Source organism: Leucoraja erinacea, chromosome 26 (assembly GCF_028641065.1).
Source record: "Leucoraja erinacea ecotype New England chromosome 26, Leri_hhj_1, whole genome shotgun sequence".
NCBI classification, from domain to species: Eukaryota; Metazoa; Chordata; class Chondrichthyes; order Rajiformes; family Rajidae; genus Leucoraja; species Leucoraja erinaceus.
The window spans coordinates 17,280,847-17,303,895 of record NC_073402.1 but is presented as its reverse complement, the minus strand read 5'-3'; the positions used below and the strand labels follow the sequence as shown (position 1 = coordinate 17,303,895).

The 23,049-nt window shown below is 38.8% G+C and overlaps 1 protein-coding gene across 6 annotated transcripts in view; it reads right to left on the bottom strand.

Moving 5' to 3' along the window:
* Positions 1-247: 247 nt before the first annotated feature.
* LOC129709703 (microtubule-actin cross-linking factor 1, isoforms 6/7-like) overlaps positions 248-23,049 on the bottom strand; it is a 59,003-nt gene continuing 36,201 nt past the window's right edge. Inside the window, exons 25-31 of one of the 6 annotated variants that reach the window (XM_055656222.1) lie at positions 21,004-21,021; positions 19,263-19,289; positions 16,334-16,451; positions 10,081-10,292; positions 7,866-7,976; positions 4,515-4,626; positions 248-1,379 (exon numbers count right to left, since the gene is read on the bottom strand). In XM_055656222.1, coding sequence (XP_055512197.1) covers positions 1,129-1,379; positions 4,515-4,626; positions 7,866-7,976; positions 10,081-10,292; positions 16,334-16,451; positions 19,263-19,289; positions 21,004-21,021 — 849 coding nt within the window. In that variant the 3' untranslated portion in view covers positions 248-1,128. The remainder of the gene's footprint in view (positions 1,380-4,514; positions 4,627-7,865; positions 7,977-10,080; positions 10,293-16,333; positions 16,452-19,262; positions 19,290-21,003; positions 21,022-23,049) is intronic. The other 5 variants (XM_055656225.1, XM_055656223.1, XM_055656226.1 and 2 more) reach the window with 5 other exon arrangements.

Sequence of the window (23,049 nt, the reverse complement as noted above, 5' to 3'; positions counted from 1 at the left end):
CTTATGGACGCCTGTAAAAACGCAACTGTTCATTGCCCAGATTTGACCTGTACATGGAAATCAACGTTAGGGACACATGCACACATGCATCCAAAAATAGTACGCAAGATGAAATTGTTTGGTATTGCAGAAATCCCACACCATCAATAGAAGGGTGCAATGCACACACCAACCTAAACAGAAAATGTGTCGGCAGAATAGGAGAAATCTTCAATCTCTTGAATAAAGACCACTGAGACAAGTAAAGCAGTACTTAATACTTCTTTAAGTTACTGCAAGCACATTTGTTTTTGAATACAAAAAAAAATGAACGTTTGACTCATTGGTACAATTTCAATTGTGGATTCACACAGCGACATGGTCAGACTAGATATCAATAGAATATAAATACGGCTGCTCATGTAGCCCCAGTGGTCAGTTCAAATGAACAAAAAGCAGCATAAAAAAGTGAGAAAGGCCTTGCTAGCAACTGCTGGTGTGGCCCGCAATGATCATCAGCTGCTATTAAAGTGTCCTTTATACTGCCTACAAGATAGCAATAGTCTTTTACAACTTGCATGTGCACTTTTTGTCATAATTATTATGTGTAACTTTCAGCAGGCAAAAAAAATGAACATTCTTAAAAATAAGTAAAACTGTACATCGCTCCATTTTTTTTCCCACTTAAATACTCCGTGAGGTATCCATGATTTCTAACAAACACTGCAGCATTTGTCTTGCCTCCACAGCAAGTCAAAGTTCTCGTTCAAGGGTCATATCCTAAATGCAAGTTTTTAAAAAAAAGCAGTAGTTCAAATCTTTAATAGAACACGAACACATTTAAATTTCCTTTTTTTTTTCTTTTAAAAGCATTCTCACTTCCCTCTGACGCAGACGCCATGGGAACAAACATGGATGTCTTATCTACATAAATATTCACATGAAAAAACTTTTAACTTACAAAAACAAAAAAAAAAACAAAGTACAATGATAAGGCAGCATTAGACCACACTTAATCTTTTACAATGCTTAACAACAGTACTTTTTTTTGTAGAATATTATACATCTGGTGGCTTTTGAAAGTGTGTGTGTGTTTGTGTGTGTGTCTGTGTGTGCGCATGTGTATTCTATTCTGCAGCATCGTTTGTATTATCTTCTGGTGTTTGTATTTTTTGGGGTTGTGGTTTTCTTTGCGGGTGTTGGGATTTTTGAGGGTTTTGACGAGCTCCTTCTCGAGCTTGCTTGGGATCCCCCCGTGCTGGACTCGGAAATATCGGAACACATCGACTGTGTCTCCAGAACGTCGAAATCAGACGCGTCACTGCCTCGCCGACTGTTTGCCCTGCTACCAGCGCGACTCCCAGCCCGACTTGTGGGCCTGCTTGTCGTCCTTTTGGTATCTACAGAGAAAATGAATAATGTTATCCTACGAATAACTGTACACAGTTTTTAAGCAAAAATAACACAAAGCCAACTGATGGTCCTTCCTCACAGAGCGTGATCTTTATACTGCAGCATTTTTTTTTCCATCTGGAGTCTAAAACAATAGAAATTCTTTTGTCACAAAATCCTGGAGTAACTCCACGGGTCAGACAGCATCTCTGGTTGGAAGACTTCCTCAGACAGAAAGATGTAGTCTGAAGAAAGGTTCTAACCTGAAATGTTACTGTTTCCTTTTCTCCAGAGATGCTGTACTATCAACTTCAAAGGTTGTCTCAAATAGAGTCCAACAGTACAGGAACAGGCCATCCGGCCAAACTTGTCCATGCCATCCTAGATGCCTCATGTACACTAGTCCCATTTGCCTGTGTTTGCCCCATATCCCCCTATAAGAAGAGTCTTGACCCGAAACGTCACCCATTCCTTCTCCCCAGAGATGCTGCCTGTCCCGCTGAGATACTCCAGCTTTTTGTGCCTATCTTCGGTTTAAACCAGCATCTGCAGTTCCTTCTTACACATTCCCGCTATACCTTTCCTATCCATGCACTTTTCCTCATGTCTTTTAAATGCTGTTCTAGTATCTACCTCAACTACTTCCTCTGGCAGCTCTTTCCATACACCCACTAACATCTACCTGAAAAAGTTGCCCCTCAGTTGTGTATGAAATCTTGCCCCTCCCACCCTAAACATTTGTCCTCTTGCTTTTAATTCCCCTATCCTGGATAAAATGCTCCGTGCATTCACCCTATCTATTCCCCCACGCCCCCCATGACACGTACGCCTCCATAAGATCACCCTCTCAGCTTCCTGCACTGCAGAAAAGTAGTCCGAGCCTGCCCAGCCTCTCCCTGTAGCTCAGCTCCTCAGATACTGACACCATCCTTGGAAATCTCTTCATTCTTTGGAGATTTAATCACAGCCATACGACACTACCTCTGTAAAGTTTAATTCTGTTATAGTTTGGTTTCTGGAAGCTACTTGATGTATTTGTTTAATGAAATCGTTCAATACTAAATATAGTTATTTTCTCATGCACCTGGGAATTAAACAAGAGGCAAAGGCTTGATTGACTACCAATAACTAAAATTGTGTCAAACATATTTAATTTCAAGTTACTGTTTTAAAAAATGAGCTCTCACAGACCATCTACCCCTCCCAATTGTCTTTGTTTGGGTCGGTTTTAAGAGTTTGAGTTGTCACCTGTTTACTATTCCTGTCGCAGATTAATAGTGAGCATTTGACTCATGAAGAACTACATTTGATCCTCATTCTCTTCGTATCATCACACTCCCTACAAGAATTGCCAAAGAACAGTAGTTTGAGGGATTCTTGTTGATATAAATTTACCAAATTAAGGGGCGGCACGGTGCCACAACAGTAGAGTTGCTGCCTTACAGCGCCAGAGACCCAGGTTCATTCCTGACTACGGGTGCTGCCTGCGCGGAGTTTGTACGTTCTCCCTGTGACCGCATGGGTTTTCTCCGGGTGTTCCGGTTTCCTACCTTGTCCAAAGACATACAGGTTTGTAGGCTAACAGGCATCAGTAACAATTGTAAATTGTCACTAATGTGTAAGATAGAACTAGGTGTACGGGGTGATCACTGATCAGCATCACTGGTGGGTCGAAGGGCCTGTGTCCATGAGGTATCTCTTGGAGTCTAAACCAAGGGGAATTGTGGCCAGTTAAATCACTATTATTGTTTTAGGGTCATTGACCTGAAATATTAACTCTGTTTCTCTCCCCACAGAAGCTGCCTGGTGTGCAGAGTATATATAACATTTCCTATTGCATTGGCTTAGGTCACCCAGCAGAGGAGCTGCAATATGAAAGAGCAATGATTATTCACAATGTGAAAACATACGGCTTAAAAACTGTGGCATGAAAGAAGTTATAAATTGAAGGCTTGCTTATTCTTTCAATGTTAAAGATATATAGACAGCAAAGGTGCAAATAAAAGTAACATTTTACAATTGCTCTAAGATCTTATTTTCTGTTACTAACAAATTCTATGTTGTTGAGAATTAATGAAAAGACAAACATGTTCTACAAAATAAGATCCTGAGATTTTATGTACGTAGCTGCTCGCTGCTAAATGAACATCCATGGTCATAAATGCAACAGTTATATCTCAATAATGTAATTAAACCCAATGCGAGGTTTGTGTGATATAGAAGCATAAACGTTTACTTTTTTTTAAATTGTAAAGCATAAGATGACCAGAAACATTTAAAGTTGAAGTAAATTAAAAAACAAATTCAGGACGTTAACACGTAAATCATTAAGGGCCTGTCCCACGGGCATGTGACCTGCACGCGGCAAGCCCGACCAAAATGGCCGGTCCCACCAGCATGCGCCTGCATGCGGCAAGCGCGACCTAATGTGGTCGCTTGAGCCGTATGGCACGCGGCAAGCGCGACCAAAGCAGAAGCGGGGGCCGCGCGGAGGTCGAGTGAGTGACACGGCATCGCGGCTGCGGGCCAGCAGGCCGTTGCCGCAGGAATTTTTAAATATGGTCAGTTTTTCGGAGCCCCGCGCGATGTCGGGACCAGCTCCACGCAACTCCATACGGCTCCGGCGATTGAAGTGGGGCCGGCCCTGCGATGCCCTATGGCTCAAGCGACCACGTTAGGTCGCGCTTGCCGCATGCAGGCGCATGCTGGTGGGACCGGCTCTTTAGGTCGTGCTTGCCGCATGCAGGTCGCATGCCCGGGGGACAGGCCCTTTACATTATTTCAGAAATAATCAGAAATATTAAATGAAACTAAATAATATGTAGTCTTAGAATTCATGTTGAAATTAATAGGATGATGGATCCCGCCTGCATCTGACTGACGGAGTATCAGAGAGGGATGGGCCCTTACTCTGGATGCCACAGTGAGCGTGTAAATGAAACTTAGTGACAGATCTAGTCCATGCACACTCTGGGTTGAATGTTTTGGAACTCTATAAAAGTATCACAAGAATTGATAACACAATCCCACCCAAACCTCTGGAATTAAAGGCTCAAAGATGACCTCCTCCCTCCCCCTTTCCATCACAGCAGTAACAAATCCCATTAATGTTCATCCATTTCTCGATCGCTTTGAGAACTCACCAGTTTTTCCGGACTTAGAGGCAGCAGGTGAGTTGCCGTTGTCCCCAGTCAGTGAAACCTTACTGGAGTGGTAGCTTGGTCGTCTGAGTTTACTTCCCTGAACAGGAGTCACCTAGTTTGGAATACCAGAATATTTAAATACCAGTTCAAAGTGGAATGCAGAATAATGAACACAATTCCAACAAATTCCCACTTCATTCATAATTATCTTAAGTTTCTCATTAGTTACAAATGGCTTTTTGTCAATTGTAAAATGACACTTCAGAAGGGATGTAGAAAATTCAGTTACTGAGAGAATTTTTTCTCTTTAAAAAACCCCACAAAGAGTTGGAGTAGCTCAGTGGGCCAGGTAGCATCTCCGGAGAACATGGATGGATGGATGGTGAAGCTACACACAAAATGCTGGAGTAATGAAATGGGACAGGCAGCATCTCTGGAGAGAAGGAATGGGTAAAGGCTTCGAAACCAGACTAGTCAGGGGAAAGGGAAAGGAGAAATATAGAGAGATGTAGAACAATATAGAACAAATGAATTAAAGATATGCAAAAAGATGATAAAGGAAACAGGCCATTGTTAGCTATTTGCTAGGTGGGAATGAGAAGCTGGTGCGACTTGGGTGGGGGAGGGATGGAGAGAGAGGGAATGCAGGGGTTACTTGCAGTTAGAGAAATCAATATTTGTCGTACCACTTTGTTGTAAATGTCCGGACCCGAAACATCACCTATCTATGTTCTCCAGAGATGGCGCCTGACCTACTGAGTTACTCGGGCACTTTGCGTCTTATTTCGTAAACTAGTATCTGCAGTTCTGTGTGTCCGATGTTTTCTCTTTGTTAGTTTTAGGCTCCTAGTATAACCAACCTTATTTTCTTATTAAAATCTGCCAATCTCTACCAGAAATTGCAATTTATTTCTGAATGATAAGACATGCTAAGTTCACTGTTGTTTGGCTGAAAGTAAGAACCTAAGATGTTGCTAATCTATCCAACAAATCTGTCCACATAGACTATTAATCCTAAGCAATGGGACCTTCACTACCATATTTAACAAATCCTGTTAAATGCCAAATATCATTTATATAAGAATTTAAAATCTTGCTCATATATCTAATTATAAATATGTTTCAACCAAAGAGAATGTCTATACAAATTACACACAGAAATTAACATTTTTAGAAGCTACATAAAATGAAGTTCCTTTTTTAATTTCATTGCATTTAACACCAATTGACCCAATATATTGGGCTGGAAACTGTGGGTTGATTCAACATGAAAGCAAATTAAGTGTCAACGTGGCATTTAAAATAGAAGATTATAGTTTCAAATCTCACTCCAGAATTTGACCATATAATCAAAAATAATGCTCATGCAGTTTAGAGGGGAAGGGATGAGAAGTGGTGAAATTTTGGAATAGGTGTTAATCTGAGGTTCGCCTGCTCAAAGGGTCCCTGGAGACCATTCAAAGGAGGGTCAGAGTGTTTTTTTCCCAAACTACTTCCAATGGTTGATACTAAATTAGATTATTTCCCAATTGCTCTACATGGGATTATGTTGTATAAATTACAGCAAATTGTTCATTTTGAAATAATTTGCTAGCTTTTGGGATGTCCTGAATGTATGATTAAAGCCAATATAAAATCTACAAATATAGATATCATATTAGCTAATGAACAAATGACTGTAGCAAGTTGTTCATTATATTTAAAGAACCACATGCATATGTAGTGGAAATATATATGGCAGGATATTTTAAAGGGTGATAATAATTGTGGCATGCAAAATATTCTCAAGAGCATACAGATTGAAATTTTAGAGCTACATCAAAACGAGTTCCAGGCAGATACATTGCACTGACTAGACTGCCAGATCATTAATTTAATCAAAATATGGACATGCTGACATAAACAACGAGAGCAGATCAATATGATAGCAGACTTGAAGTCCAATGGAATTATTTTTGCATATCTCACATGAATGCTCTTTAACTTGAATTAGATCAGGATGTTTTTGTCCTGGATAGAGTCTGGTGTATTTAATTAATAAAGAAAGAAAGGTGGGTTGAAATAATCTGATGATAGATGTGAGGCACACAATTTCAGGAGAATGACAACCAAGCAAGCTGAAAGCAGATTCTATGCCAGAGCAATGATGTAACATGAGTGCATCTGCTCACTATTAAATGTTGGTTGTAGCTTTAATAAGATTCTGATTTCCCTAACATTTACATTTCAGTGACCCTACCAGAACCGGCCATCATCTCCAACACTGCTTTGCTAGTTTCTCAGTCCTTTCCAGTTTTCCCCCTAAATGAACTCTTGCCCACATGTGATATCAATCGCCTCCTAGGCAACTCCCTTAAGTGTGCCACAGTCGAGACAAGGAACTCTTTATGAGCACTTCAAGAGAGTGCCCTGTTCTTTCACAATTGTGGTCATAAATAGGCGAGGACGAACTCTCATTAGTGGAGTATTTCTGAAATAGTAGATTCTGTTTGGACATTCAGGAATAATGAAGGATCATAAAATTCAGAATCCAGATGCAGCAGCCAACTGCAATGTTTATCACACATTCCAGTAATTGGATTATTTAAAGAAACAAATTAAAGGCAGAGACAGGGACAAGCGCTGTTTTAGTGGGCATGTGCATATGCTTATGCTCCCTTATGCTTCATATAAAATATTTTGGGGGGATTTATAAAGCGGACCAAAATAAAACCCAATAAGACAACACAATAAACAAAAGCTACTAAGTGGTGGAGTAATCCAGCGGGTCAGGCGGCATCTCTGGAGATGATGTCCTGCCCAAAACGTCACCTATCCGCATTCTCCTGGGATGCTGCCTGACCCGTGAGTTACTCCAACACTTTGTCTTGCTTTTAGGAAACAGCAAATGCAATTCCTTGTGTCTCCAAACAAAAGCTATTATTCATTTATAAACATTTCATCGACTAAATGAATTTTTTAAGGTTCAGACAAAACCTCTGCTCAACATTGTACAAGTATATTTTTCTACCGAAGTTTAAACTTAAGATAGTCAAGAAACACACATTTCTGTTATGCTTGATACTGTCAATTAAAAACATGATTTAAGTTATAATATTCAGCATTAAATTGTGCAGATAATAATTTGATGTTATGTTAATTTAATGACAATAAATTAACATTCTGACAATTACTAAATATTATTTTTCCAATAATATCCAGCATTGAATTTAAGTTGTACAGAGTTAACCATCTCAAGAGTAAACCCGGGCATAATTTGGTGGTTCAGCTAGACAGCAGATGCCACTCACTGGCCACTGCTCTGATCTTTCATCGAATCTTGTTACTATCTTTGTGTGCTTTATACTGTACCTCAATGCTGGGAATCTGGAGCACATGTGAGTCTAGGCACTTAGTGGGAGTAGAGACTTTACTGTTTGTCAACCAAGGTTTGTCATAACAACGTGTGAAGGTCTGGGGCGTCTGTGAGGTGGGAGAGGAAGGTAGGATGGAGTAGGGGAGGATTAGAAGCAAGATGGACAATAGATGGTGAAAGAAAAAGGATGAAAAGGATGGGCAAATCGTTAACATAATATTAATGGTGAACAATGAAATGTTAAAAATCTACAAATAATAAACAAATGCAAATGAAAATTAAACAATGGAAATATAAGAAGCTTGTGTGAACAAATTCACAAATGTCAAGGACATCTTGTACCCTTATAAAAACATTGAACAAGAAACTTTCCTCTTATTACAAACAATGAAATCAGACACCAGGTTGCTCCTGTGCTCAGAAATAAATGTAGCAACAACATTGCTACATTTATCTCTGAGCACAGGAGCAAGCTGGTATCTGTTAAATTGTGTGCCTCACATTCAGTCTTTGCCTTCCCTTTGAAATATCCAATCACACTTGTGTGTTCATCTGTTGGAGTTAATTTTGTATAAATCCGAAATAGGTACAGATGTTTAATTTAAAATTTAAATCTACCAAAAGAGCATTAAAAACAGATGACTTTATTCCAGAACATAGATTGAAATATATTTAATGTGTCTTGGCTACGTTAACCTCTGGTCATTCCAAATACTGATTCTTGTTCAATGTTAGGGTGATATTACCATTTGAAAATGAATGCAACAGAAAATATGCCATGGAATTGAATACTGACATGGTAAAGAAATGTGACCTGTTTCCCTTTACAAAGATTATTAGTATAGAACAACATCAAATGTTTTGCAGAAAGGGAAAATAAAGATTTTGTTGCCGTCAACAGTTGGCACCCGTTTTCTTTGCTTTGCCGAGTAGTTAATGTCATAAAATATTTTACGGATAACTCTGACACGTGCTTAAAAGTTGCTTTAAGATCAACTTGTTTTCATGCAATTTTGGACCAATGCAAGACAATGGAGAGATATTTGAGCAATGCAGTCATTCTGAAGTTTCGGAGAACATCCAACTGTTCATACCTTATAATGAAAATGACAGAGCAATTATCTTTAATGAACAGTAGACAACTGAAGGGAAAATATACTGATACACATTAAGTGTCATATTCATTATTGATGAATACTTTTGTGCATTTACACATCCGAACATCGAGTCTTTCAAAAATCTAAAGGCATTGAACATACCTGAATCCCCTTTATTTTTGATTCAGTATGAGGTAGACCTCGATAGCTAAATGGCTGAAAGCATTATTAAAATACAACAAAACTAATATCTATATGTTTATTGTTAAAAGGAACTTTTAATTTAATGTCTCCCACGTACAATGATTTACTCTACTTAATAAAAGCTATACGACAAATTAGCAGAGAACATAATTATATTAATATTCTTTCAATGTAATGTTTCTGTAGGGGCGGCACAGTTGCGCTGCGGTAGAGTTGCTGCCTTACAATGCCAGAGACCAAGGTTCAATCCTGACTACAGCCTGTATGGAGTTTGCACATTCTCTCCACAACAAAGTGGCTTTTCCCCAGGCACTCCGGTTTCTTGCCACACTCGAAATATTTACAGGTTTGTAGGTTAATTGGCTTCAGTAAAAGATTGTAAATTGTCCCCAGTGTGTAGGATAGTGTTAGTATATGGGGATCGCTGGTCAGCGTGGACTCGGTGGGCTGTAGGGCCTGTTTCCGAGCTGTGTAGAGATACAGTGCGGAAACAGCCCCTTCAACCCACGTGTCCGCACCGACCAGTGATCCCCGCAGGTTACCACTATCCCACATGCACTAGGGATAGTTTACATTCATACCATGCCAATTAATCTGTACGTCTTTGGAGTGTGGGCTGAAGCCGAAGATCTCAGAGAAAACCCACGCAGGTCACGGTGACAAAATACAAATGTTGGACATAGTCAGAATCAAAACTAGGTCTCTGTTGCTGTAAGACAGCTACTCTACCGCTGCGACACTGTGCCGCCCTGTTCTCCAAGCTAGATGGCGATAGTATTGATATACTGTAGTTTATAGATACAAATAAGCAATCAATTTAAGTCATGAAATTTCATCTAGTTTTAGATATCCAAAGGATTAACTAAAATTAACAAGTTTGTATTCTAACACTGTGGGGAAAAGAACTGACCTTATTCCCACTGGCTGGAGTTGCTGGTGATGAGGGCATGGATGTGCAGCTGTGGTTACTGTGGCTGGCACTGGAACTGGACCGTGTCGGAGATGCAGCCCTGGATGAAGGTTTGGATTTGCGGCCCCTCAGCCTGAAGGGAGCCATGCCAGAAGAGGCTCCCTCTGGTAAGATAAATTTCTCTCGCAGTTCTAAGTTGGTTCGCCCTCTCGCTGAAGACAAATTAAAAAAGCCAGAAAATAATGAAACCAAACGCTATAGAGCCATTGTAGAAAGCAAATAGAACAAATGAATTCTAAACAGCTTCCCACAATGTCAGTACAGTAAACTACCATATAGTAATATATTGCAAAAAGTGCAGTTAAAAATCAGCGACTGTATTGAAAATGCTGATCATGCAGAATGTTTCATACAATGGATTTTGCAACATAGTTTCATGAATTTTAGATATAAATGATATTCGTAAGTTTAACATTAAATCAAGTGCAGTTGTTGTATTGTTGCTAGCTTCCTGCAAAACATTCAAATTCAATTGCAAGAGACAAACCAGTTTACGAGGTGATGAAGCTGATTTGTTTCAATCTCCAAACAGATGAAGGCCAGCACGACATTGCCATTCTTGCCATGCCACATGCACTTCTCTGATCCGATTGCAAGACAACATTATAGTGATTCCAAAGCCCTTCACAGCTTGGACTAAAGTACTTTCCCCTCACGGAGCAACATAGGCACAGTACGGATAAATAACGTTAAAATGGCATTCACTACTGATACAAACTGGAGCTTGATTACGAGTATAGTTTTATTAGTGTTATGTAAAAATGAAAGATTCCCTTATAAATAGATTAACAGACCAGAATAATTTCATCTGATTTCTCAGAAGCATGGGGCTCTCTGTGAAAAGGTCTGAATGGGATGAGAAAATCATTTTTCAAAAGTTACATGGAAGATACATTTGAGTCCTCTATGTTAGACTCCCACCCAAGCCATCACCTCCCTGGGTACTTTTCCCTGCAAGTGCAGTAGATATAATACCTGCCCTAATACCTCCTCTCTCACATCCGTCCAGGGACCCCATCAATCTTCCCATGTGAGACACAAGTTCATGTACACCTCCTCTAACCTCATCTGTTGCATCTGGTGTTCCTGAAGTGGTCTTCGTGTGTACATTGGTGAGACCAAGAAATATTGCCATCTTGTGCTTGGACCAAGGACTGGTCTCTGGTTGCTAACCATTTTAACTCCCCTTCCCATTCCCAGTGACCATGCTATCCTGGGCCTCCACCATTGCCAGAGTGAGGCCTCACACAAACTGGGGAAACAGCACCTCATAGGCCACTTGGGAAATTTAAAACCCTATGGTATGGCCATTGAATTCTCCAATTTTAAGTAACCTCGAACAACCCCCTCATCCCACTCCTCCACACCCCTCTCCTTTCTTCCCCTCCTCTGTGCCCCACCTGGACTTGCACCTATCCCCCCCCCCCCCCTCCCTCCAACTTCACAATTCGTAACCTCTCAATCCTTTTGTCTCCAATTTTCAGTTTTTTCTTCTCTGGCCTTTGTCTAAACATCTGCTTATCAAGAACGCTCCTTGCCTGTGTTCACCTATGACTTGCCCCTCCCCTGTTTTAGCTTTCTTTCCCCCCACCCCTACAATCAACTAAAGACCCACAATTGCCTGACCTGCTTAGTTACTTCAGCATTTTGTGTCTTTTCTTGTAAACCAGCATCTGTAATTCCTTGTTTCTACTTTGTAAACAAATAAAGTCGCAGTGAAACACATTTTTAGGATGTAGTGAACACGGCGGACTCTGCCACTTTGAAGATTAGGATAAACAAATGAAGAAAAGCAAAACTAAATGAAATGGGGTTTTTGAGCAATTGTTACTTCAGTATTTTACCACTTTAAAAAAAAATCGCAATTGTAAAGGACTGAGAAGGAATTGCTTTGTGTTCCCTTAAATGGGCATCCTTTATCCCAAGAACAAGACCCATTCTCAACTACCTTGAGAAGCACCTTAGTTGAATTTTACAGGCCCAACACAACAACCCCCTTTATCAGCCGAATCTCCTAAACTTTGTCTGCACTGCTTCCAGGTATTTTCTACCTTAAATAAGGGGATCATCATTGTATGCAATACAGGCAAGATTCCATTAAGCCCTTTTCAATTGTGGTAAGAATTTATCACATTATACACCATCTGCTTTTTCTCTATCCTTTAACCTGTCCTCTAACCCATCTACTGATTTTTTTTTGTCTTCCTGGCACTTACATTGCCAGTGAACTTGTATACAATATTCTCCGTACTTTCATCCGTCATTAATATAAATTCTCAGTGACTGAGGGCTCAGCCGTGGCCCATTGGGCACCCCACTAGTGACAGCTTGCCAAACTAAAAAATAACTATTTATCCACAACCCCTTGACTTCTTTTAGTTAATCAATCTTTTGTCTTTGTTAATACTAGGTGTTCTAACCTCATGAAAATCCAAGACACTACATCCACTGGTTCATCTGTTACATATCCGTTACAGTGCAGCACGGTGGCACAGCAGTAGAGTTGCTGCCTAACAACGCTTGCAGCGCCGGAGACCCGTGTTCGAACCCTGAATATGGGTGCTGTCTGCACGGAGTTTGTACGTTCTCCCAGTGACTGCGAGAGTTTTCTCCGAGATCTTCGGTTTCCTCTCACGGAGATGTACAGGTTTGCAGGTTAGTTGGCTTGGGTTCGTATACTTGGTATAAGTGTAAATTGTCCCTAGTGTGTGTAGACTTGTGTTAATGTGTGGGGATCACTGGTCGGTGCGGACGTGGTGGGCCGAAGTGCCTGATTCCGCACTGTATCTCTAAACAATAAATAATACGCTAAATGTGAATTAGAGTAGCGTACGTGCTTTACATTCTACTTCTGAGATTTTGTTTCATTAATTTCAGTGGTATTGAATTCAGAAGTGTAACAATGGACATAACATAATCACAGATGGATCTCCAAAGAGCTGCACTGATCTATGTCTATGTTCGGTCCATTAAGCAGATAAATGTATGGTGCAGAAACATTTGTAAGGCTACAGGAAAAGGGCAGATGGGTGCAACGGAGGTGTTCCTCTGCTGGTGCAGATACGTTGGTATGAATGGCCTCCTCCTGTGCGGCAACCATTCCATGGTTTTAACAATATTTCATTGGTTTGTGTTAATGAATCCATTAACCTGAATAACGATAAGACATTGTTTATAATGGGCGAATCTGTAAAAGATCAGTGATACCACCTCTATGCAAAGCAAGATTTCGTTCTCCTTCATTATGCCCCTAACAACTTGACTTGAAATTTATGAACCAAAGTTGGAGATCGAGCATTTGGAACTATTCTACACCATCCTCCAAAATCAAACCATTTTTCTTCTGCCTTATGCTTCAGTTGGTGTCAAACAAAATGTAATATTTCAGTATACCCAACAGCAAAGAAAAAGTTGTATTTAGAGAACACATCACTTAATATATATACACACAATATAGTTATCTATCAGTGGACCACTGAACGCATTGCATTAATAGTGACTGGAGCTATTGAGATGTATTGTTGGTTTCAATTTAATATGTTTAACTTCACAATCTCTTACGTTTGGTAAGTTACCAACTTTCTTATAGATCTATCCTTCTTCTGGGAAATATACACCAGTTTTATAGTTATAGCATAGAAAAAAATGACACCAGTTTTGATTTGTACATTTCCCCCCGCCAAAAGAAAAAGAAAGTTACATCAGTAGAAATGTGAAAGTTAGAGAAATACATCTTCAGTTGAAGGTGTGCAAAATAACACAGCTGTGATGAAATAAAAGGAAACAGTCTTCCCATATTCACTCCAGCATAGGTCTGATGAAAGAAGACTGGACAAGTTTTGTGAAAAATAATCTAAATAGAGCAAGTGGCGAGCAGTTTGCATGCAATTTGGAAATTTGTGCAGTTGGCTGCACACAGTACAGCCTGGCTCCCCAAAGTTATCCCAAGTTGTTATTAGTCAACAGAAGCTTCTTTTAGAAACATCTTTCTTCAAATATAACATTTTTATATTTGGGTTTTGTCGCAAATAGCATATTCACAGTCATTAACTGTTTCTTGAATTTGCAACTTATTCCCTTCGACTGTACCTATTCTGTTGGGTGACAATGGGTGAGAACAGAACAGACAGAAACCTTGAAGCCATGTTTTTATCTTCACTTATACTTGGGCTTTTCCAATAGAAAAGGAGAAAATTATCAGCTCGCATCAGCTTGGAAAATGGAATATAGACTAAGAAAGCCATGGTTTTTCAATAATGTTAGACGCTGGTCAAATAATCTTCGCATAGTTGAAAAGGAAATCTATCTGCGTGGTTGATCAACTTTCACATCTGAGCCCTCAACTTCTTTATAACCTCTCTTCCCTTCCAACAATTGTAATCATCTGCTAAACACAAATCTATGCTAACAAGGTTTCACCCAATTTATTGCCAATTCCATCTTTAATTTTTTTTGTCACTTATAATTTGAAACATTAATTACAATGAAAATTCCAATTGGATCAGTTTTGCTTCATGATTTCTGCCCGGTTCGAAAGCAGACCCTGAATGAAAAAATAAAAAGCATTCAGATCAAAATCATGGAAACTAGATTAAGAAGTCAAAGGAAGATAATAAAATAGTGCATTCAGATAGCCTGGCTGTGATACTGTGTGCAGAGTGGTAGCCTGTCCATTGAGCCAATGCAACAAAGCCAAGTCATTGATGGCAAGGAGGAGGACAGAGAAAGAGAGAGAGAAAGAGCTGGACAGAGAAGAATTGCCAACCTATCGGAGAATGACTGCAAATTGAAGAATTTGATTCCGATCGTAACAGTTTATTTCCCTGATGATGAACTAGAAAAAAAAATGACACGAAGACCTGAATAAGCAGACAGACAGGAAAAGAATAAAAGAGCTTTTTACTTAGCAGACTTGCACTTAACACCTTGATCATTTCTCCACAATACACACCGTTTGTTGTCCAATGTTAAATATATTTGTAACTTGAAGTAACAATGAAAAAGACAGTAAAGAACCTGAATAAGAGAATTGGAGCAATGTGGTACAGAGGAGCTGGGCTATTCTTCTAGTTCACGCTTGAAACCCTGAGCTCCATCATTCTGCAACTGAGAAACATAGCCCTAATATTTGGCGACCTTGAGTAATTTTACAATGTTGATTTTGGTGCAGTATTTGTGGATACTTACAAACAACCCCGGCCTTTTAATAATCAAAATTATAATAGATCTGTGATGCTATGAATTTAATTTTTGCTTTGTGCAAAACTCTTTTTTTAAATCACCCACATAGTTGTATACACACCTTTCCACCAGAGCATGGCCAAGCATTTCACAATCCAGCTGGTGTGCACAAATTCCAGGCTTGACTCAAATTCGAGTAGAACAAGCTCGATTGCAATGTTCTACAACAACCAGTTGTTTGTTGGTGATTTATCAATAATTTTGTTTTAGCAGCAGTCTGCTTTGCTTCACCTATGGGAACCCTGAGGTTTGTTTTGCTGAATCATCTCTGGATGATTGAGAAAACCTCTAACAGCTAGGCTTGTTTGTTCAACTTTTAGTCAAATCTTAATTGATTAAACTAAGATTTCTTAATTGATTATGCTGAGATTGTGAAAATATTTTTTTAAGGTGAATTTTTTCAGTTCCAGAATTTTTGTTTGGATGAAATGCACGAGTCAATTAGCTTCGATAAGCACGGTTTAATATTTTTCAATTTAAGTTACACATTACGATAGGGAAGCTCCTAAATCAGTGCAAGTATATTTCCCGATAACTTCATTGCATTCTGCACTAAAAGAAAGACAATTTAGGTGAAATACATAAGCTGACTCCCATTACAACATGTTAAACTTGGGAAACAATGATCAGATTGAACATTTTATTTCACTAATCATAAATTATATTTTCCCAACATAATAAGTATAAAGGGATAGTGAAATTAATATTGGGATTTAACTAAATAATTCAATTTGCTTAAGAAGTGATTAGAGTGCAAAATCATTTAAAATTTGAATTCTATGCATTAAAATGGTCTCTCTGTATTTTCTTCATTGCTGGAAACATGATACCTGCATTCCAGGTTGACGTAACATGCTTAAAATACTCAACACTGCCCTTTATGGTAAAGTAATTTAAGAATCATAGTACTTGGTAGGATATGAGTTATGGTCTCTCTGCCATTCAGCCTTACCTCTGCAGGGATCATTTTTCACTAAGAATTCATCCAAGGCCATCCATCCTCCTCCAACACGAACCATTACCGTACTCCGTAGAATACGCACAAGGCGCAACTGCTGAGAATCACCAAACTGTTGGATGAAGAAAAAAGTTTATTTCTGAAGATTGACAATTGCAATCTCTCAGCTTCCCACGGACCAAATGAAGTAATTTAGACCCATTTGTTTCATTTTGCTTAAAAAAACAAGTGGATCTACTAATTCAAAGGCTTTACCAATGCCATTCAAATTGAGCATTTGATAGGCTCATAGTGATCTGAGGCAATTCCCCATTCATTCAGTAAATGACAATTTAGAAAGTCAAAGCAGTTTTAAAATGTCGGGTGATACAACAAGGTCACTGGAGCTTCACACTACAAGTAGAGTATTTGTTTCCATTATCAATTTCCTAATGACTGTAACAAAAATCTGCTTAAGCAGCTCAGCAATTCTATTCTGCAATTCGCCGTGATCAATTTTCTAATGTCAGTTAAAAAAAAAATGCTGGATAAAAAAAGTGGGGGAAAAGGAATTGCTGACATTTTGGATTGAGGCACTGCAACAGGGCTGGAGAGTTGAGAGGCAATACAGGGGCGGTGCACGTCAGGGGCCACATTGGGTGGAGGGTGGATTATGATGAGCAGAAAGAGCCAAGTGGAGGAGGGGAGGGTGCAGTCAGGTGGATGATAGGTGGAAGCAGACAAGGAAACAAAGGCAGATGGAACAAGGTTTTGTTGAGGGTGGAGGTGGAGACAACTGCTGGAGGGTGATGTGTGTAGATAGGAAGGAACTGCAGATGCTAGTTTACACTGAAAATAGATACAAAAAGCTAGAGTTACTCAGCGGGTCAGGCAGCATCTCTTGAGAAAAGAAACAGGTGATGCTTCTGGTCGTGACCCTTCGTCAGACTGAAGAAGGGTCTCGACCCGAAACATCATCTACCCCATTTCTCCAGAGATGCTGCCAGATCCGCTGAGTTAATCCAGCTTTTTGTGTCTATCTTCTGCTAGATGATGATAAATGGGGATACAAAGATTGCCAGTGGTGGAATCTGACAAGTAGAGAAGGTGAAAATGGGAACCAATAGTAGCATCAGCAAGATAGACACAATGCGCTAGAGTAACTCAACGGTCAGGCAGTATCTCTGGAGAAAAGGAATAGGTGATGTTTTGGGTCGGATCTCTTTTTCAGATGTATCAGCAGTCCCTTGTGTCTTCCTAATGTCAGCAATACAATGCATGTCAAAAATCAGGCCTTCCCACAGATCCAAAAAAAGAGGACAAATAATGAGAACCCCCGATCCCGACAGTGAAGTCCAGACACAGAAGGTGCGTAGCCGTGCCGGAAGCTTTGCGCTGAATGCGGTACAGCCAAATCCCCTTCCAGGTGCCGGAGGTAGAAAAAAAAATGCTGGAGAAACTCACTCCAGCATTTTTTTCTACCATCGATTTTTCCAGCATCTGCAGTTCTTTCTTAAACATTCCAGGTCCCGGAGATGACGGAAGTCTGCAGGCCGGATGATTGAGGGGGAAAAAAAAAATGCCTGCGGGCGGGATGATTTCAGGTTACGGGCCGGATTCGGCCCAGGGGCCGTAGGTCACCGACCCCCTGATTTACATGATCTGATAAAGCTTTGGAAAAAAAAAACTAGTCTAGAAGCTCACGGTGGGTTGTTGCTCCCTTTACTTTCCCCAAAAAGAGGGAAATCTTTCTTCCAATTTGAACAACGTAAAATTGGCCAGTGGGAAACCTTTGATTTGTGATTTCTTACAATCAGAACCAAATTAAAATTTCTATTACACCACATTCAAGGTTAATCCTACTGAATGGTAATGATCTAAACCAGCAAATGCTACCATGGTGAAAGTTATTTATTTCATATTTTAACAGAATAGTTTGCTTCATAACATTTAGAATCTAAAAACCTACAAAATTCACCTTTTAGAGATACAGAAACATGAGATTTGTAAAAGGTTCTCTTCACTATGATCTCTGCATAGTGAGTTGACTGTTAATTGTACGATTGCACAATGATGTCAATTTTTTTTGCTACAGTGTAAATACACAATGCTGGTTTAAGTCATTCCATTAATTTATCATGCAAGAGACCATGCTTTATATTTGATCAGTTGTCACCCAAAGTGTCATGCATATTGATCACCGTAAAGATCTGAAAACATTTCAAAAAATGTGAGTTTCACTTGCTACATTGAATGCAGCCTAAATTTAAATCAGAATCACTAGGAATAATTGTACATTTGTGGTTGTGCAAAAAGCCCCAAATAGCAGATTTTATTACATGGGCACAAATGGCAACTGTATCGACTGTGTGCCTATTTCTGACCTGTAGAAGTCATCATTTCACATTACAACAGTGGGGGGCAAGTAATGAAAATACGTTGACCTTCCAAGGACAAATCTAGCCTGTGTTAAACGACATTGTTGTCACTTTTCTACAAATAGGGTTGTGTCTATCAAGTATGCCATGATTTACCTTAACCAAACTGGCAAGTTTATATTAGTGCTGCCACAGGTTATAATATAATTTATCTTTTATGAATCAAAGGAACTTCAATCAAACTTTCTACCAAAATAATAAAACGGTGTAGTTGTGCCCTTGGTGTTCCTTGGAGATACAACCTGATAAGTTTAGAATTATTGCTGCCCCAGCATATTGTTGTATGAGGGAGAGCCAAATGGCAAACTATTTTGTTGAAAAATAAATTATTCATGTTTAAACTATAAATAATAGGGCAACTCCAAGTACTAAAGAAAACATGATAGCTGCAGGACTTCTGAGTAGCCATTTGATTAAAAAGCCCATATAATAACAGAAAAATCAGGGAGAATAATCAATTTCTGCACACATTTCTTCTATCATTAACATAAATGAAATTGACTTACTCCTAATAAGGCTAATGTGCTGGAAGCCTTCAAAAAAATGAAAGTATTCAAGTAATCATTTTAAAAATAAGTTTTGGCCTAAATATTCACACAGAATGGGATTTTCTTGATTGTACACAAGTCATTGACAATCATTTAGCTGAATGTGAAACTCACAGCACAGTCACACGTGATGATTAGAAGTTGAACAATTAAATTAATTGCAAGTTATTTCCTATGGACAGTTTTCAAAACACTCCAAAGCAGAGAAAGGTTAGTTTTTTCCCTAGTATTGCTTGGGAACCGTGCACTGTTCAATGTAATGATTAGCATATGGAATAATGCAACAGGCATAAAATGTAAATCATTAGATACAAGTCTAAATTATAATGGTGTGGAGGAGGAGAGGATAGACTTGGTCGAATGATTTGGAGATAACCTCCAATGCATGCATAACATAGAAGAGGACATGCACATTGATAAATAGCAGGTAATCGTTTTTAGCCTCTAGACATGCAACCAAACTCATCCACATTGAAACTGCTAGTTTACCATTCCTACAATCTTGGAATTATAAAGGATGTACATGATTTACATGTTGTATACTTCAATATGGAACATCCTCATTTTAGCTGAATCAAGCCAATGTATTTGTTGCACGATTCATAAATGTGAAAACAATTTGGTAGCAGGTTTTTTCATCTTTTTAAAAGTGAGGTGCAACAGTGTTCTGGAACAGCCTATAGCCTCCTTGCTAACTCTGCAAGCAAATTATGTCTCATTATGATTTTTAGCAACATCTTGGGGAGTTGGTGTAGTTAAATATAATTTCTGAGGTATTTTGCAATAATATTTTTTTTAAATCAACATTCTTCAACACTTCAATTAATGACTCAATTTAAATTAAAAATTCTGAACAATGATTCAGCTCAGACAAGTGTAACATTTGACAAGATCCGATACACTTGTGTGATAGTTAACTATATGCCTGAAAGGTACTGTCCCTCAATACTACACAATACAACACTGTGTGATAGAGTTTGTTTTACATATGTGAAGGTCCAGTATATTAAATCCAAAAGAATTTTATAAAACAAATCTAGTAATTTGATGTATTCGTCTGCTTCCTGATGAATCTGCTAACAAAATGTCACGCTTACAGAGTAAACTGCATTTGTGTGTCAGCATTTTCACAGTGGATCAAACACTGTGTGGTAATACACGGGATCTCCTGTAGATTAAAATTAAGAGAGGATCGGGAAATTATTTCAACAATCTGAAATGTTCAGCATTAACAGTTTAACTTTACCAATTTATTGGTCCCTAAATACTGATGCTGCTTAAAGTAGATGTTTATATGGAGAATACAATTTGGTTCTTAAGTACTAAGTGGGATAAAATATTTGCAAATATTTTGAAATAAAAGGAATTTAAGTTTTCATCTAATGCTATATTCACATACCTTCTACAGTCTTCTTATTAGATGTTGAGTAGACCAAGATACAATTTAATATTGTGGTCAGTAAACAATTTTCTAGTATTGAAATGAATGATTTGCTGATATGCTTGCATGTTTAATTTCTTCATTAATCATTATTTCATAGGTCTTTTTTTTTAAACACTCTGCCAATACATGTTAGAAATGGTTAACAGATTTTTTCTCAGTGCTCTGGAAAATAGCAAGAACTATTTACATGCAGATTAATGTGAGCATTCACACCACACGCTTCATATAATTCTTAGCACACGGAGTGCACAGTACCTGATTTCCAAGGAAGAACTATTGCAGCAAGAGATTGAGAAGAAAAAGAAAAAAAAACATTTAGAGACACACAGTTAGCACATTCACAAGTAGGATTCTCATGTAGTAAATAACATATACTATCGAATTTATCCATTTTATACCAATACAAATTATAGTACTCGTGCTTTTCTCAATTTCATCTCTGAACCATGAATTTAACCAAATCAATTTACTCTCTCTGGTCTAGAATGTCTTGGTTGCATATTTCATAAGGGAATTGGACTACTTTGTTTTGAGTAAGAAATCTTTGGTGTGAAATGGTTTTAAGACCATAAGGCATAGGCGGCGCAGCAGCAAAATGGCAGATCTATTGCCTCGCAACGGCCGAGACCCAGGTTCGATCCTGACCTAATTCCAAACATGTGCAGGATTGTAGGTTAATTGGATTCTGCAAATTGCCCCTAGTGTGTAGGAAGTTGATGAGAAAGTGGAATGATATAGAACTAGTGTGAATTGGTGATCGCTGGTCGGCGTGGACTCCATGGGGGGGCCTGTTTTCCCGTTGCATCTTTAACTAAACTAAACTAAACATAGGAGCAGAATTAGGCCTTCAGTTTAGGAATAAACTTGCCTTATTCTAATAATTATTTTATTTTTCTGCCCACAGAAAATCCCATATTCTTTTTAGTTTACTTCATTACCTAATCTAAAACCACTTTGCAATCTCAGATACACCATATGAAACACCATAGAGCTATTTGGGACCATCAATGTGAAAGACATTAATTATTTCTCCAAGGGTGAATCTTAGATTATAGCCATCTACAACTTTGGAAACTGTTTTACATTGCATTGTGGTGTTTGTGCTCTTTCCACTCTCACTAATGAGGGTAAGTACAGTAACAGACACTTTGCAGCCTGATAAGGGAATTAAATGTACAACAATTAACATTTCTTAATTCCAAAATGCTTGCAGGTAAAGCAATTTTCACATTCACAGGACAATTGAGATTTCTACATTCAGGATACAGCGTACACCATTTAACAACAAATCACATGGAATACAATAACTGCAATGGCACAAAAACAAAACAGACGAAGAAAATTGAGACATAAAGGCATTAATAAAAATACTGCATTGAAGGTCATTTCTGTCCACTGCTACTTGTGCAATGATACTCCTAAACATTGGAACATGCAACCATTTGTATTTTTAGTTTGGAGTTATAAAAATAAACTAATGTCTATTAAAAAGGCATATATTATTGTGAGCCCGAACCGCTCCAGCCCCAACCCCAACACCCAATTTTTCCATTTTGTTTTAATAATGCAATTTTCTTCAATGCGAGATTTCTTGGAATGCAACAGTCGCAGTAAAGAGGAATTACAGTCCCTGCTGTCTTTGAATAATCTAGGCAGAAGTAGATACACGCTTGATAAGACTATCTATCAGAGGTAGTTGGGGAAACTGAGTTAGGATTACAATTACATCAGCAGCAATCTTCTTTAATGCTAGAGCAGATTTGAGGGGCAGAGTGGCCTATTCCTTCTCTGAATTGGTGCATTTGTTTTACTGTGCTTGAAGGCTGACATTGTCAAGCTACCTGGATGATATTAACAAACATCTGAACAATCATTTAGGTGATGATTTATTGTAGCCCATTGGCACAGACGCTTACAGGAAGTGAATAATCATTCCATATGTTAAATCAGCGATTATAGGGTCGTACATGGTTGAAACGGACCCTCCACCCAACTTGCCCATGATGACCTTGATGCCTATCTCTGCCCATTTGCCCTCAAACCGCCCAGATCGCGTTACTCCTTTCCTATCCAAGTACCCGTCCAAATGCCTTTTAAATATTGTAATTGTATATGCCTCTACCAGTTCAGTTTATATACCCACCGGAAAGAAAAACATGCTTCTTTTACATTTCTCATCGATAGTTTTAGACTCCACCATTGTACTAAAACTACTCTGGCTCTATACCCGACCCATGCCCCTCATAATTTTATAAACATCTGTAAAGTTGTCCCTCAACCTCGTATGTTCCAGTGAGAATA